General features: G+C 38.3%; 1 protein-coding gene across 1 annotated transcript in view; it reads right to left on the bottom strand.

Annotated features, from left to right (window-relative positions):
• Positions 1-14443, bottom strand: part of csmd2 (CUB and Sushi multiple domains 2) — a 280903-nt gene that overhangs the window by 40597 nt on the left and 225863 nt on the right. Inside the window, exons 36-45 of the mRNA XM_026288864.1 lie at positions 13508-13604; positions 11548-11652; positions 11307-11425; positions 10119-10188; positions 8427-8543; positions 7961-8170; positions 6604-6792; positions 3658-3835; positions 2622-2767; positions 1834-1914 (exon numbers count right to left, since the gene is read on the bottom strand). Of these exons, the coding sequence (XP_026144649.1) occupies positions 1834-1914; positions 2622-2767; positions 3658-3835; positions 6604-6792; positions 7961-8170; positions 8427-8543; positions 10119-10188; positions 11307-11425; positions 11548-11652; positions 13508-13604 (1312 nt within the window). The remainder of the gene's footprint in view (positions 1-1833; positions 1915-2621; positions 2768-3657; positions 3836-6603; positions 6793-7960; positions 8171-8426; positions 8544-10118; positions 10189-11306; positions 11426-11547; positions 11653-13507; positions 13605-14443) is intronic.

Genomic DNA, 14443 nt, shown 5'->3' with positions numbered 1-14443 from the left:
AGGAAGCACCACACAGCATGGTTTACATTCATAACACCCATCGGCCGCTACCTGAGGGCCGCTCACATCTCAGAAGCAAATCTTCCTGTTGCTACACAAACACTCAAGCACGCTGTGACTCAGCTAAGAGGAGCAAAAACACCTCGTGGTTTTATAATACAGCATTTAACTTCACTGAAATAATGGAACACAAGCTAGAGCAGAAAAAAAACAGCCTTTGCATGCTTTGAAAAAACACATATAGGAATGTGTTTGTGGCTGTGAGAGAATGCGGTCATGGCCATCCGAAAACAGCAGGCTTTGTTCAATCACTGAATTAAGCGAATTAATTGGATGTGGTGGATAATCAGTGATCAAAACAGTGATTCAGTGCAGGTTCGTGACAAGGACCATGACTGCTTTAACCCCGATGGAGGCTCTACAAACACACTCCATTCCGGAGGGATCAAACAACCCTGTACCGACCCATTTAGAACAATTAATATCAATGAATGCATTTTTTTCCCATGGCAGAGAAGCAGTGCATTGATTTAACAATGGATTTCAGAGGCGATAGTGGATGGTGAGTCGTCATTAGACCATCAGTGAGGTTACGAATGCATATTTGCAAGTGTTTTTTGTGGGCACTCAAATGAAGGTGAAACCAACAGCTTCAATAAACTATTAAAAAGATTTAGGGGGAATAAAAGTTAATTATATAATAATAATAATAATAATAATAATAATAATAATAATAATAAATAAATATTAGTGATGAAAAAATCTAGCATAGGTACCAAAGCAAAAATGTGTAAACCATAATTTGTGTTTATATATATATTCTAAATAAAATATAAGTAGCAGTGCTGTTGTTGCTGCTTTAGGTGGAATGATGTAGTTACGACTAAACTAATATCACTAATTTAATTAAAAACAAATATCTGAGTAAAAAAAATCCTACACTTCTTCAAGCTCTACTTTAATTAAAATCAGTGTGTGTCCTCTGCACAAAAATCAACTTTCAAGGACACATCATTTCCTGCGATTGTGATTATTATTTAAGTACACAAACTACATTTAAGCTGCCTATGCACATTAAAAAATAATTTTTTAAAAGCACTTCATATACAGTAGGAATACATGCTGAGCATCTGAATTTTTATTCATCCAGAGCACCACATGGCAAATCATGTGTGAAATATTAACTGCATAAAGCCACAAATAAGTGTATTCGAGATTTTAAAAGAGCTGGAGCTTCACACAGAGATTATATAGTATAGAATGTGCTAAGAAATACAGATAAATAATAACAAAATATATAACAGAAACAAAATAAATAACAAAAAAATGAAGCAAAACTCAACAACTTTCAAATCACCTGCTATATGAATGCATCAGAACCATTTTAAATACAATACCTACATTTATATGTAATAACTAATATAGATTCTATCTGCTTTCCACCCATTTTGTGTTTGCAAAAATGTAAACTCTACTTATGTTCGAACACCATGCACAACACAACATAGCCTCTGTTTTGAATTCTGGCAATGAGTCAGCATATCAGCACGGCCCTATGGGACTGGTAGCCCTGGCATCTGAGCGGTTTTCTCTCCTCAAAGTGAGTTCTCGAGGGGTGTTAGGGGTGGGGGGGGGAGGTGTGTGTGTGGCTGGCTCTGCTATTCTGGGAACATTATTAATGAGAGCCGCTCAAGCCTGAAAATGAACTGGCAGGCTGCGTCTATGCTCAAAATGTTCCACTTATACTGGGCCAGGCCGAGTCCACCAACACAAACGCACACAAGCAGGCATACAAATCAGATTGTTAATGAGGTAAAATCAATTCAAACTCACCTATCTTAAATTCTTTACTGGCCATCAGAATTTCGGCATTTGGAATTATGGGAGGTGGCAAACAAAACTGAAGTCTATAAGCTAGAAGAAAAAGAAAGAGAGGCAAATAGAAAAGAGTCAGACATGTCATACTGCACTGTTGTATCCACTGTTAAGGTAAAGCACATTTCTACATGACACAAAGTGGAATTATTAAGAGATCCGTTCATGGGTTTAATGGTTTCAGGGTTTGACTGAATAGCTAATAGCTAATATTCCCATTAACCATTGCTGGCAGAGGCAGTAACTAAATTGAAATGCATGCATTGTACAAGTGGTTATTTAATTCTGACCATTTTCCCCCCAAAACACCATTTTACAAGCTTTCCATTATATTATAGTAGATGTTTGACAAGTTCTCATATTTGGAGGGCTCTTAAGTGTGACTGGTCTACTGGTTTGAGAAAAAAAGAACAGCATTCAGTTTAAAGTACCCATGCAGTGTCCAAATTTTCATGGTCTTGTCATGAACTTGTCATGTACATTTGACTGGGACTAGAGATCAAGTCTGGTTTAAGTACTAAAAATTCAGACCCTCTTCTTGACTCGCACTTGACCCTCGTTCGGTCTTCAAATCTGACTCAACCGACTCAGGTCTTGGCCTGGACTTGGACTCAAATGAGCTGCTCTCGACTACAAATCTGCAATACTTGTTCAGTTACAAACATCCACAGAGTCCTGCCTCAATCAACAAACTGCTATGTAGATGTATGAGAATGCTAATGGTAGCTTTGACTTGGACTAGTTACCTTGGTAGTTGATCTTGAACAGTCCACCTTTCTCAGAATTGCTTCGGAAACGTATTAGAACTTGATTAGATGTGCTGCTTGGTGGGTTGTTGGGCTCTCCCTCGGTAAACACTCCAAGCTTGCGAACTGTTTCCTGTGGCCCGTCCCTGTTTAAGATTCAATTTTAAAATTCAACATATAAAACCCGCTAACACTGCATACTCAGGAGAACACCACATGCTCTGTTGCCTAAAAATGCACAGTAAGACAGATCCCACACATATTGATCGCCAGGCTGATTTGAAAAGCATTTCTCTGCATATTGATTACTCTGCTGATTTCAGAGACGATTCTAGCCATACTTATTAGCTCTCTGATTTCACATTCTCATAGTGAGTGCGCTTGTCGTTCACTTTAGCTCAGGTCAGACTCAGTTGCTCTGTCAAGACATTGTAAAACCGAGGTCACCATCTACAAGGACATCACCTAGAGGGCTTACCTCAATCTTTACAGCCCTCTAATGGGGAGGGAACAACTTGGCGCCAACCTAATCCCAGTTTTAACCATGTCCATTCAGCTTCAAAACCATCTGTTTGTGGCTGTCTGAGCTTGTGCTACAGATTACGTCCTAAACGGCTAAAGGGAGCACAGGCTCACTGAAGTGAGGCCAAGCTGTCTTGATGGAGCTTTTCTTGGCTGTTCTGGTTAAACTGTACCTCTAGGTTGACTTGAACTGTATATAAGAGTAGGGAAAGATCAATGCTTCCTCAGTTAATCCAAACAGAAATTTGCAGTGTCAAGAGAAGCAATGAATTTAAAGAAGATGTGTGCTTAGACTGCAACTTTTGGCCTTGCATGTTTTAGGGTGAACCTGAGACAGGGTTCAAAGTCTTTCCTGTATACACAGGCCTCAAGTGACTCAACGCAGAGGCTCATTAATTAATCACCAGTTTGTGCTATAAATATGTTCCCTCCCCAAAAAGAGAGTGACTGAGAGAGAAAGAGAACCTGACAAGGTGCGGAAGGATAATTGCAATTGAAAAGTTTGACAACTCACCAGACTGAGATGAAATCTTGGGGACCATGGACTTGCAGGAGGGTGAAATTAAGACGGATACCGAGGCCGCGTGCCACCGTGATCAGCCAGCTGCAGTCTGCAGAAGTGGGGTAATCCTCCGGGTAACCGGGGGAGAAGATAGTGCCATTGTCTGATGTAATGTTACCTCCGCAGGGCACTAGAAGGCAAAAACGAACATGCAGAAACGGAAAAAACTTTTTGTAGCAACCAAAGATTAAAGAAACACCATCACGGAAAGCAGCCTTGCGCAGAAATGTATTACAGCACTCAGGGGAAGGTAGAAAAAACGGGAACCAGGACAGGGCAGGGCGACATGGGGCGGAAATCCCTGCTGGGTTCTAAAACACCACTCAGTCTTCCCCAGTAGTTCACTTTTCTTGTCCAACTCCATCATAGAAATCCCTCTTGGAGCAGTGCTTTGCATTTATATAGACATGTCCATGTTTCCAATGATTCAAATGAGCCCCAGACATATGAAATCAAATCCCCTTCCTGTCCATGCTGATCCCAGGCTTCTGCCCCAAGTTTGGGGGGGGGGGGGGGGGGGTAATCAATGCGATTCAGCTGGCGAAATAAAGCTAGGCCCATGACTTGTACGCACACGTAAGGACTGTCGTAATACACTCTCTCTCTGACTGTATTCTCAGCAGTTTCTTGCACCGTCAAGGTCTTGCCATCCCCACATCCCTCCCTACTAGTTCCTGCCCTCTCAATCTTTCCTCCTTCTTCATTTCCTCTCGTCTCCGATGGAATGCTGAGAGGGGCACCTATGTTAATCCCTCGTGCTGTGTGCTCTCTCTCGCCACCTTACTTGCTAAATGAAGTATCGATCACAGCATTGATTTAAAAAAAATAAATAAAATACATGCCACGCTATCAAGCAGAAATGCATGGTGACGCTATCGATTGGGCAAAACAAGTTTAGTAGTGAGGTGGAATGGGAGGATGTGGGCTTGTGGTGAACTAAAAAAAAGAAGAGAGAGCCATAGATGGAGGACCAGGCCAAGTAGGCTGATATGGACAGGTGGAGCAGAGGAAGAGAAAATCGATCAGCTTTCTAATGCCTAGGAGAGGAAATCTATGTACATGACACCCAGGGCACGAACTATTGGTGGCAGCATATGTAGGTGATAGCCAGGGCAGTAGGGTTGGGAAGTTTAAAATTTAAGTAAAATTTACACTATTAGCAACTGTACTATATTCTATTAGTACAAATCTGTAGTTTACTTGAGTTCCTGATTTTAAACAACCAATAAAGTGAATTTCAGTGTAAAATTAAGAAATAAATAGCCACAACTATTATAATGTGTGCTTCTAAAGAGACATCTCATCAGTCACCACAGCATAAAGTCTTTGAAAGCGATGCACTGTTAGAGCAGCCTTTTTATATCAGTAAAGATGGACATACTTAAATTGCGTGTGTATCAGAGTGTGCACATGGTCAACTGGTTATCAGGCGATAAACAATTATATTCAAAAGTCAAGTTAATACACTATCTGTCAAAAGTTGTGAACAGCAAGAGTTTTTATGTTTTTTAAAGATTTCTCTTATGTTCACCAAGCCTGCATTCATTTGATCTACAGTACAGCAAAACCACTAATATTGTGAAATATAATCTACTATTTAAAAAACGTTTTCTATTTGAACATATTTTAAAATGTAACTTATTCCTGTGACTTCAAAGCTGAATATTTACATCATTTGCTGTTCAAAAAAACATTTATTATTATTATTATTATTATTATTATTATTGTTGTTGTTGCTGAAAACAGCAAAGTATATTTTTTTTTTTTCAGGTTTCTTGGATGAATAGAAAGTTAAGAAAAACAGCATTTATCTGAAATAGAAATATATATAAACCCTGAACAAAAGTCACATCTTTCATCTTTTGGTCTTGGTAGTGTGCATATTACACAGCATTGGACCATGTGTCATATCTACTCTTCTCTTTTTCACTCTGTCACACCAGAGCTCTCGATTACCACAAATTCAATTATGCACAGCGCAAGAGTGTTTTAACAAGGCCCAGGTTGATACTAAGATTTTCTTTGTGTGGATTATTATAACACAAAGTGGATGAATAACGTGTGTTTCTATTTGCGGGTTCACCTGTGCAGCAGCGTTGGGCAAAGCACCGGCACCTCAACGAGGCGGCAAGGCTGCAAATACTATGTCAGCCTCTTGAGTACCTCCCTGGAGCGTCTTTATTCTCAGACGAGCATTCAGCATCCCCTGTGCATATGTAACCTCATGACCTGGTGCATAATTAACTCATTGAATCAACAGAAAAACGAGCATGAGAATGTGGGTCAAGGATGAACTCGATTCGTTTCCCATCATCCCCTTGGAGGAGAAGTTAGAAAGAAGCCATTGAGTCTGTAGGGATGGTTTACGGTGAAGAATTTGCAGTAATGTGCAGTTGCCCTCCTTGACCACACATCCTAAGCAGGATTGACGATGGGAAGAGCAAAGCTATTGATTTAATATACCTAATACCGTATTTGCTCATATAGACAGTTTTATGCTAGTTTTTGCTATTTGTGAAACTCAGCCGCTGTTCACCATTCACTTGCATTGTAAAAAACAAAAAAAACAAAAACAAAAAAACAGCATGAACATGCTGTGAAAGCTCTCCTTTTGTGTTCAATGGGGAAAGAAAGTAAAATAGGTTTGAAACGATGTGAGGGTAATTAAATGATTCCTGAATTTTCAATTTGGGGTCAATAACAACTTTACAACTTATATTTATGTACAATTATTGAAATTTGTCACATTTAAATGTGCAATGACATTGACAATGTATAGTTTATTCAATTTGACAGATAAAACTAGGTTAGTTACTATATAAAAACTGTCCTCTCAGAATGCAAATAAGCATTACCAGATGTTTACTGATGTGGGGGAGGAACTGGAGGGGGTTGTACCTTCACAGCGAGGAAACGGATGATCCCAGTTGCGCGTTGTGCCATGTTGACAGGTAAGAATGGAGTGTCCCATCAGCTGATATCCTGGATAGCACTCAAAGGAGATGGACTGACCCACATTATAACCAGCCCCAACCACCACACCATTGCGAAAGGGTTCAGGATCAGGACACTCTTGAAGTTCATATGCTGGATAGATGAAAGACAAGGCGAAGAAAATCTATGACTTATTTTTGAACCTGCTAGAAGAAAGCCAGGCCCAAATGCATCTTTTTTGACATGACGAGGGCATCTTTTGTGACACCTCAAAGAAATCAACTTTCATTCAAAAAAAAAAAGAAAAAAAAAAAAGATTGCTCTGAACTCCAAGTACCAATCTAAACGAAGATTCTGTGAAAATTACATTGTAAACCCTATGCATGGAATCAACTGATTGCTGTACACCAACAAAGCATTGGGATTTGATTCAAAGTAGATGCAATCAAAGCTCTGGCAATAACAATGCTGTTACTTTTTCTCAGATATGCAGGTCTCAAATTCATAGCAATGCAACCAAGTGATCAATGTTCACTGCAGGCAGTAAAAGCACCAAAACACATTAACATCACCACATTCTGTCTCTGGGTCAAGATGTTTTTCTTGGGTTTCTTCATTTTTTTCCCCCATTTATTTTCCTCCATTATGTCTTTCAAGCCATTCAGAAGAAAAAGTTTTGAAATAAAAATTCATATGCATTCCTTTCATTAGTTCTGCCTGAGTCTGGAGCCATTCTCGAGCTTTTCCAAGTTATTTTTTTCAAATCTCATAGACAGAAAAGGAAATACGCTGAAGCTTCGAAACTAAATGACCATGCCTAAAGAAACTGATTTCTGTAGATCAGAGCATCTTTGGTAACAAGGGTATAATGCCGGATTAAAATGATGCCTGATTTATATGCTAATGTACACATAATTATGTAAATACAGATTTCAGTCATTTCAATACTGCAAACTGTCATTGCATTATAGTGTAAATTCTGATAGCTTGGATCCATCCTAGAAATGGCCATGTCTATGCAACAATTTAAAATTCACTCATTGGACTCGTATTCTACTTTGAATTCTGGCATCAGCAGCATTTTATACCTGCTGGATTCTATGCACAGCTTCACAGAGAATGGCTTATTACTGTGTTTACTCGTTATCTTGACTGATTGACTTAGCATGCTATTGAAAATGACATTCAAATTGAGGTTCCTGGGAAAATAAATGTGCAAAGGCAGAACTGCAACAACAATGCTAACTGTGGAGTATTTTATTTAGTTTTGTCCTTCAGTAAAATGGCTAAACTTGGTCAAAACTTTTTTTCGTTTCCTTACCCTGATAATCAAATCTGAAGCCAGGTTTATTTTGAGAGTGGTCGCTATGAAAATATATGGTAGTCTCATGGGAAGTGGTTAGAAGAGACGGTGGCAAGTCCTGCCCACTAAATCTGCCAATCACTGTGCTGGTGTCAAAAGGCCCGTTCCTAATTTCCAGGAAATCGTGGTTGGCCTCAGTGGAAAAGTTCAAGAACTGCACATGAGCCCCTGTTTGGATGATAAAACAAGATGTGTTTAGTGAAATCAATGGCATCCAATGGCATAAAATGGGATTGGTTCTAATAACTAAAAGGTAGGAATTTGATTCCTTATAGCTTCAACCTCTGGGTAACATTTAGGAACATACCATTTAAATATCATAGTTAGCATTAGCCATTTTATCCAGCCATCTTAAACTACATCTCACTGGCATTACCAGCAAACTCTTTTTAAACAGCATCTGGTCATTCTGCTGTGTCCTCACCGTAACCGACTGGCAAGTAAATCCTCCAGGTGCAGTCACTGTTGCTAGGGTAGTTTCCTGGGAAACCAGGGCTGAGGATGGTGCCTTCCATCTCCTCTCTGATTCCCCCACACTGAGCTGAAAAGAAAAATGGGGAGGACACTGTTCGAAACATTCATTTGTAGAAAACACATGCTGTGGTATAAACCTGCTGAGCTCAAGGTTCAAGTACTAAAGACCAATAAAAACAGCGGACAGCTGTCAGGTTATCATTAGAGAATAATATGAGGTGACCAACAGGCTATTTCCACTCCTTTTGATTGGCGGGAATATATGTATACATGTATGGCAGATGACTGAAAGTGAAATTGCTGTCACTGACCTGGGGACCCAAAACTGAATTTATATGCAATATGGTATAAGAGATATACATGACATGGATTTTAAATATGTCAAACAAAGACAAGTTTATTATGTCTAACACTATGGAAGCAGAAAAAACATGATAGCCCGACATTCTTTTAATTTAACTTGCAATGTAACTCAGATAAAGGCAAATGCAAATAATATAATTTTAAAATAATACAATAAAACATCCATAGGGAAAGAGGATTTGTAAACATGCAATGTTCATGTGATATCTACAGCAACCTGTGTGGGCTACAAGTCGATCGACGTTCCACGTTGCTAAGCAATGCCGTCTACCTTGCGCAGTGACCCTAAAAGCTTTGAGTCGAATAAAGAAATGTAACACATTAGCTTTTCTATTGACATCATAGGGAAAACAAGTCTTTCATTTATTAAAAGGGCCAATTCACTTCCCGAATCTATCAAAGGCCACTCGAGCACCTCTGTAGCCTTCAATCTTCTCATATCAGTGAAAACGCATGTTCTATCCCCTCCTCCTCCTCTCGAGGCTTTGAGTCTAAACTACTGATTGATTTAAATATCACTCTGATTAAAGCCCTGGCTTTGGACTCAAAGAGATTGTATGGATGTGCTGAGAAGCCTTACAAAGCTTCAGATCCTGAATGGAGTCTATGTAGAATGGAGGGGTTAAAAATGTGCTTTGTGCCTTTGAAAAAACAGCAGGAACCAGGAAACTGCTGATGACTGTCCAAGCCATGAATCATCTCAAGAGACCCGCCGATCAAAGCAGATGGAACTAATAAGGACCTAACCGGACACTATTAGGCTTTTCTCAAGAAACATGTGATGCTATTATCTTGATCATGTAAAGACTCTTCATCCCTGCTTTTTTTACTGCAATAGATAAATTAACAAACTAAATGGCATTTCTAAAGAAAGATGGCAAAACTGAACTTGTTAGGATGGATTCCTGCACACATGTGGTTGCTCTGCTTGGATATCTGAGAACTTGAAAAGAACTGACCTCATACATCTACTAGAAAATCTGCTTGGGACCAGTTACATAAAAGCAATAACTGCAAGCATTGCTCAGTTAGTTCTGTGAAACACTGTGAAACACAGCATCATTTATTTGATCATTTGTTACTTAAAGCAGTGAAATTCATACATTTCTAAATGGGGCTTAAGTGCCCGAGTACATTTTTGGGCCGATGTACACACGGACACAAGCAACCGTGTAGTTCTTTACCATCTGGGACTCTGTGGTAGATCTGAACTCATAAATCTGCAGAAGCCAGGATTTAGAAAAGAAATAAATGAATAAAAGATGACAGAAGTTATTACCGATGCAGAGAGGAGGTGGATAGTTCCAGCGGCGCACAGGCCCTGGCATGCAAGAGATATGGGAGACTCCCTGCAAAGATAAAAAAAAAAATTAAATAAGAAATATTTTGTTGTTTTTCAGTCTTTCCTTCATTCGTTCAGTATTCACTCTGGCCACATTCTGACCAATCTTTTTTTTTCCTAAGGTTTTTGGCTTTCTTAAGCCAAGATCTGACGCCTTTTTTTTGTTTTAAGTCTGCACTTGGTCTGAAAAAAGTCTTGTTACTATTAATTGCAGATGCAAACTCATTTCAAATGGTCTTGAAATAGCTGCCATTTTTGCACACTGTCCTGAGCAGCAGGTGTGAGCTAGTAACTGATTATACAGTGTGTGACATACTTATAGATTATATTATGATCACATTTATTTTTAAAATACACTTAACCAGACTAACTTGGAACTTAACAAACCCCCAGTTTTAAAAGTAATCTAAAAGTAGTCCAAGTAATTCAACTCAACTTAGTAATTCAATTCAACTTCAACCAAGTAAATCGGACTCAGTAGTCTGATTATATAACCTAAAATATGTATGTGACATCAAATTTCATCATGCAATTTGAATTCAGTAATGGACTGCTATTTGTAAGTAATCAACCCAGTATCAGCAACAGGTAATGCAAATGTAAAAGAGCAACAGAAAGCCAGGCATCAGCAAACCCATTAAACTGTTGCCGCCCCATCTCTCCAACCACAATTTTATCCAGAAACAAAAACAAAAACGGACTGAAAGGTATTTCGAACACATAACCTTGGCATTACTACCAGTATATCACTGTAAATAGTCCACAGAGTAAAATAAATAGGTTTCCCAGGAAAACATCATTTGTTGTTGATGTAAAATGTTAAACTCTGTGCTAGTTTGGTGAAAAATAACACATTTTTCATAAAAGCTTGACAAATTAAGCAGCTGCCAACATGGACAGGTTGCATAACGTGCTGCCAAATCCAGGCTAATCATGCTATCCTCTGACCACATTGTGTTTTGAGCAGTTAATTATTTGCTACCGAGAGCATTTTAAGGACATTTTTGGTACTTTGTACAATCAACTATTTTGGAATAGTGTTGGAATGCCACTTGAAGGCTAATGTAACATCGCTGTCCTGAAACAATCACTGTTTTGTCCTAAGTTTGGCAAGTTCTGTCTCACCTGCAGAGTATATCCAGGGTCACACTGGAAGGACATCACACTGTTCATCTGTAATCTCTCACCCACTTTGAAGCCATTCATGGGTACAACCGGTTCAGGACAACTAGTGAGGGACACAGCTGTGAGAGAAAACAACAAAACATGACAAACAAAGAGGAATTTAGCTGAATGAAAAAGCTAGTTGAGATCTTATTGATGAGTGTGTAGTCCAGATGCACAGGACTCGCAACAGATGTCCTACTCTTGTACTCCAGACGGAAACCGGCTGCGGAGACGCTGATATCTGAGAAGAAGTGCAGGTAGAGCTGGTTTGAGGTGCTGTTTAGGAGGGCTGGGACTGTCGTGCCTGTAGAATAACGAAGCTGTTAGCATATTGTGATTATATAGTTGAATCACTGTGTCCTTGACTTTTTGTTCTTTTTTGATAGTGGCAATTCAACTTTGTACACTTTACATTGTTACTGTTAATTAAAACTTAATGGCTCACTTTATGAAGGAACATATGAATTTTTGGTTCACATGATTCGTTCAAAACGCGGATTCATTCAGAAACTAAACACTGCTGGGTTGATCAAAGATACACAACAGTTCTGCGTTGGCTTCGTTGGCAAAACTGAACAAAAACACACAATGTTGTGTTTAAAATGTAACACTATATTAACTTATTATTTACTATAAAATCACATTTGCACCTTATTCAGTCTATTATTTGCATATACATTAGTGGTCGTTCAATATATCGCCAAGGTCGATATATAGACCGATATCTGCCATTTTTCAAATATCGGCATCGACCGAGAAGTTGGTCTGCTTGGCCGATGTGTTCGAGGCCAAGCTGTTGTTTATTTTGACGGTTTTCATTTTAAACTCGTAAATTTAAATTATGCTGCACCTTATGCATTTGCCAACTGTCATATTTGTCATTTTCTCTGTGTGCTGATTGTAAAATGAGTGTTACCCTTGCTTTAAAAAAAAAAAAAAAATATATGATTACCAATGCACACAAATTTCCCAGAATACTGAGTGCCCTGTTGGTTACAGTGTTGACATTCTTTTTAATTATATTTTTATTACATATTTATTTATTTGTGAAAAAATACTTTAGTATAGGATTATAAAGTATAAGTAAGTTTATTTAAAAAAAAAATGTTTTATCAATTGTCAAATGATTTCAAATTTCTTAAATATGAATTAAAATAATAATTATATCGGCTTTATATCAGCTATCAGCCCCCTGCTTTCCAAGATACCAAAAAAAAAGAAAAACAAAAAAGAAAAACAATATCGCTCAAATTATGCTAAATAGCTATGGAGCTAATTTGCTTTCCTTTGTTTTTGTAAATGTGGATATGGTAAAAACATCTAATAAGCATATCAAATATGCCATTTGTTAGTTTAGTTAAAGATGCATGGAACTGTGGCAAGCAATTTAAGATGTTTATGAAATAATGTGGAGGTTTTTATATTTTTTTATATGGGATAAAAGCAAATTTGCCAAACAAAAAACATGCATTTATTTTCACTAGGCAAGAAACAGACATTTCTGCTTCAAAACATTATAAAACACAAAACAACTGTCTGAATATCAAGTTTTACGATGTCTTTGCATTTACACTGTGTTCTGCACTACTGCATAAAAGTCAAATAAAATACAATAAAAATACACTTTCCTCAAGCATTCATTTCTAAAAGCCCAATGCAGATGAGAATCATTACGCATAGATTCGTCTGGAGTTTATATAGCTCTTTTAGTCATATGGCTCAGTGTGTGTGGATCTGATTGGCTCATTTGTCTTCACTCTGTACTCCGTTATTCATTTTAGGATGTATCATTCATTTATCTCTCTCTAGGGCACTTGTAACATTTGTGCCTGCTCTTTGTGCCAATAAACGTGAAACTTCAGCCTTCCCTACTGCGTAAGTAGCTTCTGTTTCCCATAATGCAACACAAATGCACACTGACAACAATTAAGAATCATTCTTGTGATCTATAAACTGTTCCAAAAATGCAGGAATTATTCTATGCATCATATTGTGGTCTAAACATTTACGTAAAACTTCATTTCTGTGCAAGACAAACTGCATTTCTTTCAGACATCCACAGAGGAAACATCCAAGCTTTCAAAACAACAGTAGCAAGATGATTGTGACAATGCCTGTTTATGTAATGATCCGAGTTCTAGAAGTATTACACAGCCCACCTGAGAAGCTCCCCAGCATGGTGTCAGTGTTGTCACCCCCATCAAACACCTCGAGAGAGTCCCAGTTCTGCTCAGTCACAAAGCTAATCACCTGGATCTGAGAGAAAGGAACAGAACAAAGGATATAATACAGCAGCTTTCTTCTTTGTGTCTATCAGTGGATTGCACTGAAAAAATATTACAGGCACTTGGCTATCAGGCATGATATGCTTTAAAGTTTGAGTCATGGGTATAGTCTTGAAAAGTTACAAGAATATACCAAATAAAGATATTTTAAAATGCCTTTTGCTGTGTTATATAACCCTTCAAATGTCATCTTCAAATCTGAGAGGCATTTTTCTGCATTTGTTGTATATGCTGTTCACACAGTTTTTTCAATGTTCAGCCCTGTAAATATTTTGGTAGACATTTATTTTCCGCCCCAGCCTCAAACAAGCCTAGAAATTGGCTGGTCACAGTGGCATGACTGTGGCTATCGCTGGAAGATTGTCACATCTGATAGCCTCGCCGTCAAATGGCACATTTATTTGTGCTTGCTTCACACAGTGAATTGGAAATTTCATGAGAGGGAGGGGGTTAGTTCTATATCCAAGCTGTCATGAGCCGTCTGTCAGACACAAAATCACAAAAACACACAACCAATCCACCCTTTAGCATCAGTTGAGAGCTCTTCTATGCTTCTTTCCTAAACTTTAAGATGAAAGAAGTGTGCATGGACCTGAAACTAAATTGTTCAGTGATGATACTTGTTCCTTTATGGCTTAGCAGAAATTATGAGTACGATCCAGCTCATAGACACGGTGGATACATATAATTTTGTTTATATTTTTTGTCTTTTGGCAACATTTAATGCATAAGGGGTTTATCAAAATTGGCATGAAAAGGTGACTTTTTTTCCTTTTTATTTTCTTTTTTATTAGGGGAACTATAATTTAA

This window comes from Carassius auratus, chromosome 19, assembly GCF_003368295.1.
Source record: "Carassius auratus strain Wakin chromosome 19, ASM336829v1, whole genome shotgun sequence".
In the NCBI taxonomy this organism is placed as follows: domain Eukaryota; kingdom Metazoa; phylum Chordata; class Actinopteri; order Cypriniformes; family Cyprinidae; genus Carassius; species Carassius auratus.
Note: the sequence above shows the minus strand (reverse complement) of the source record. Positions and strands in the feature narration are given on the sequence as shown.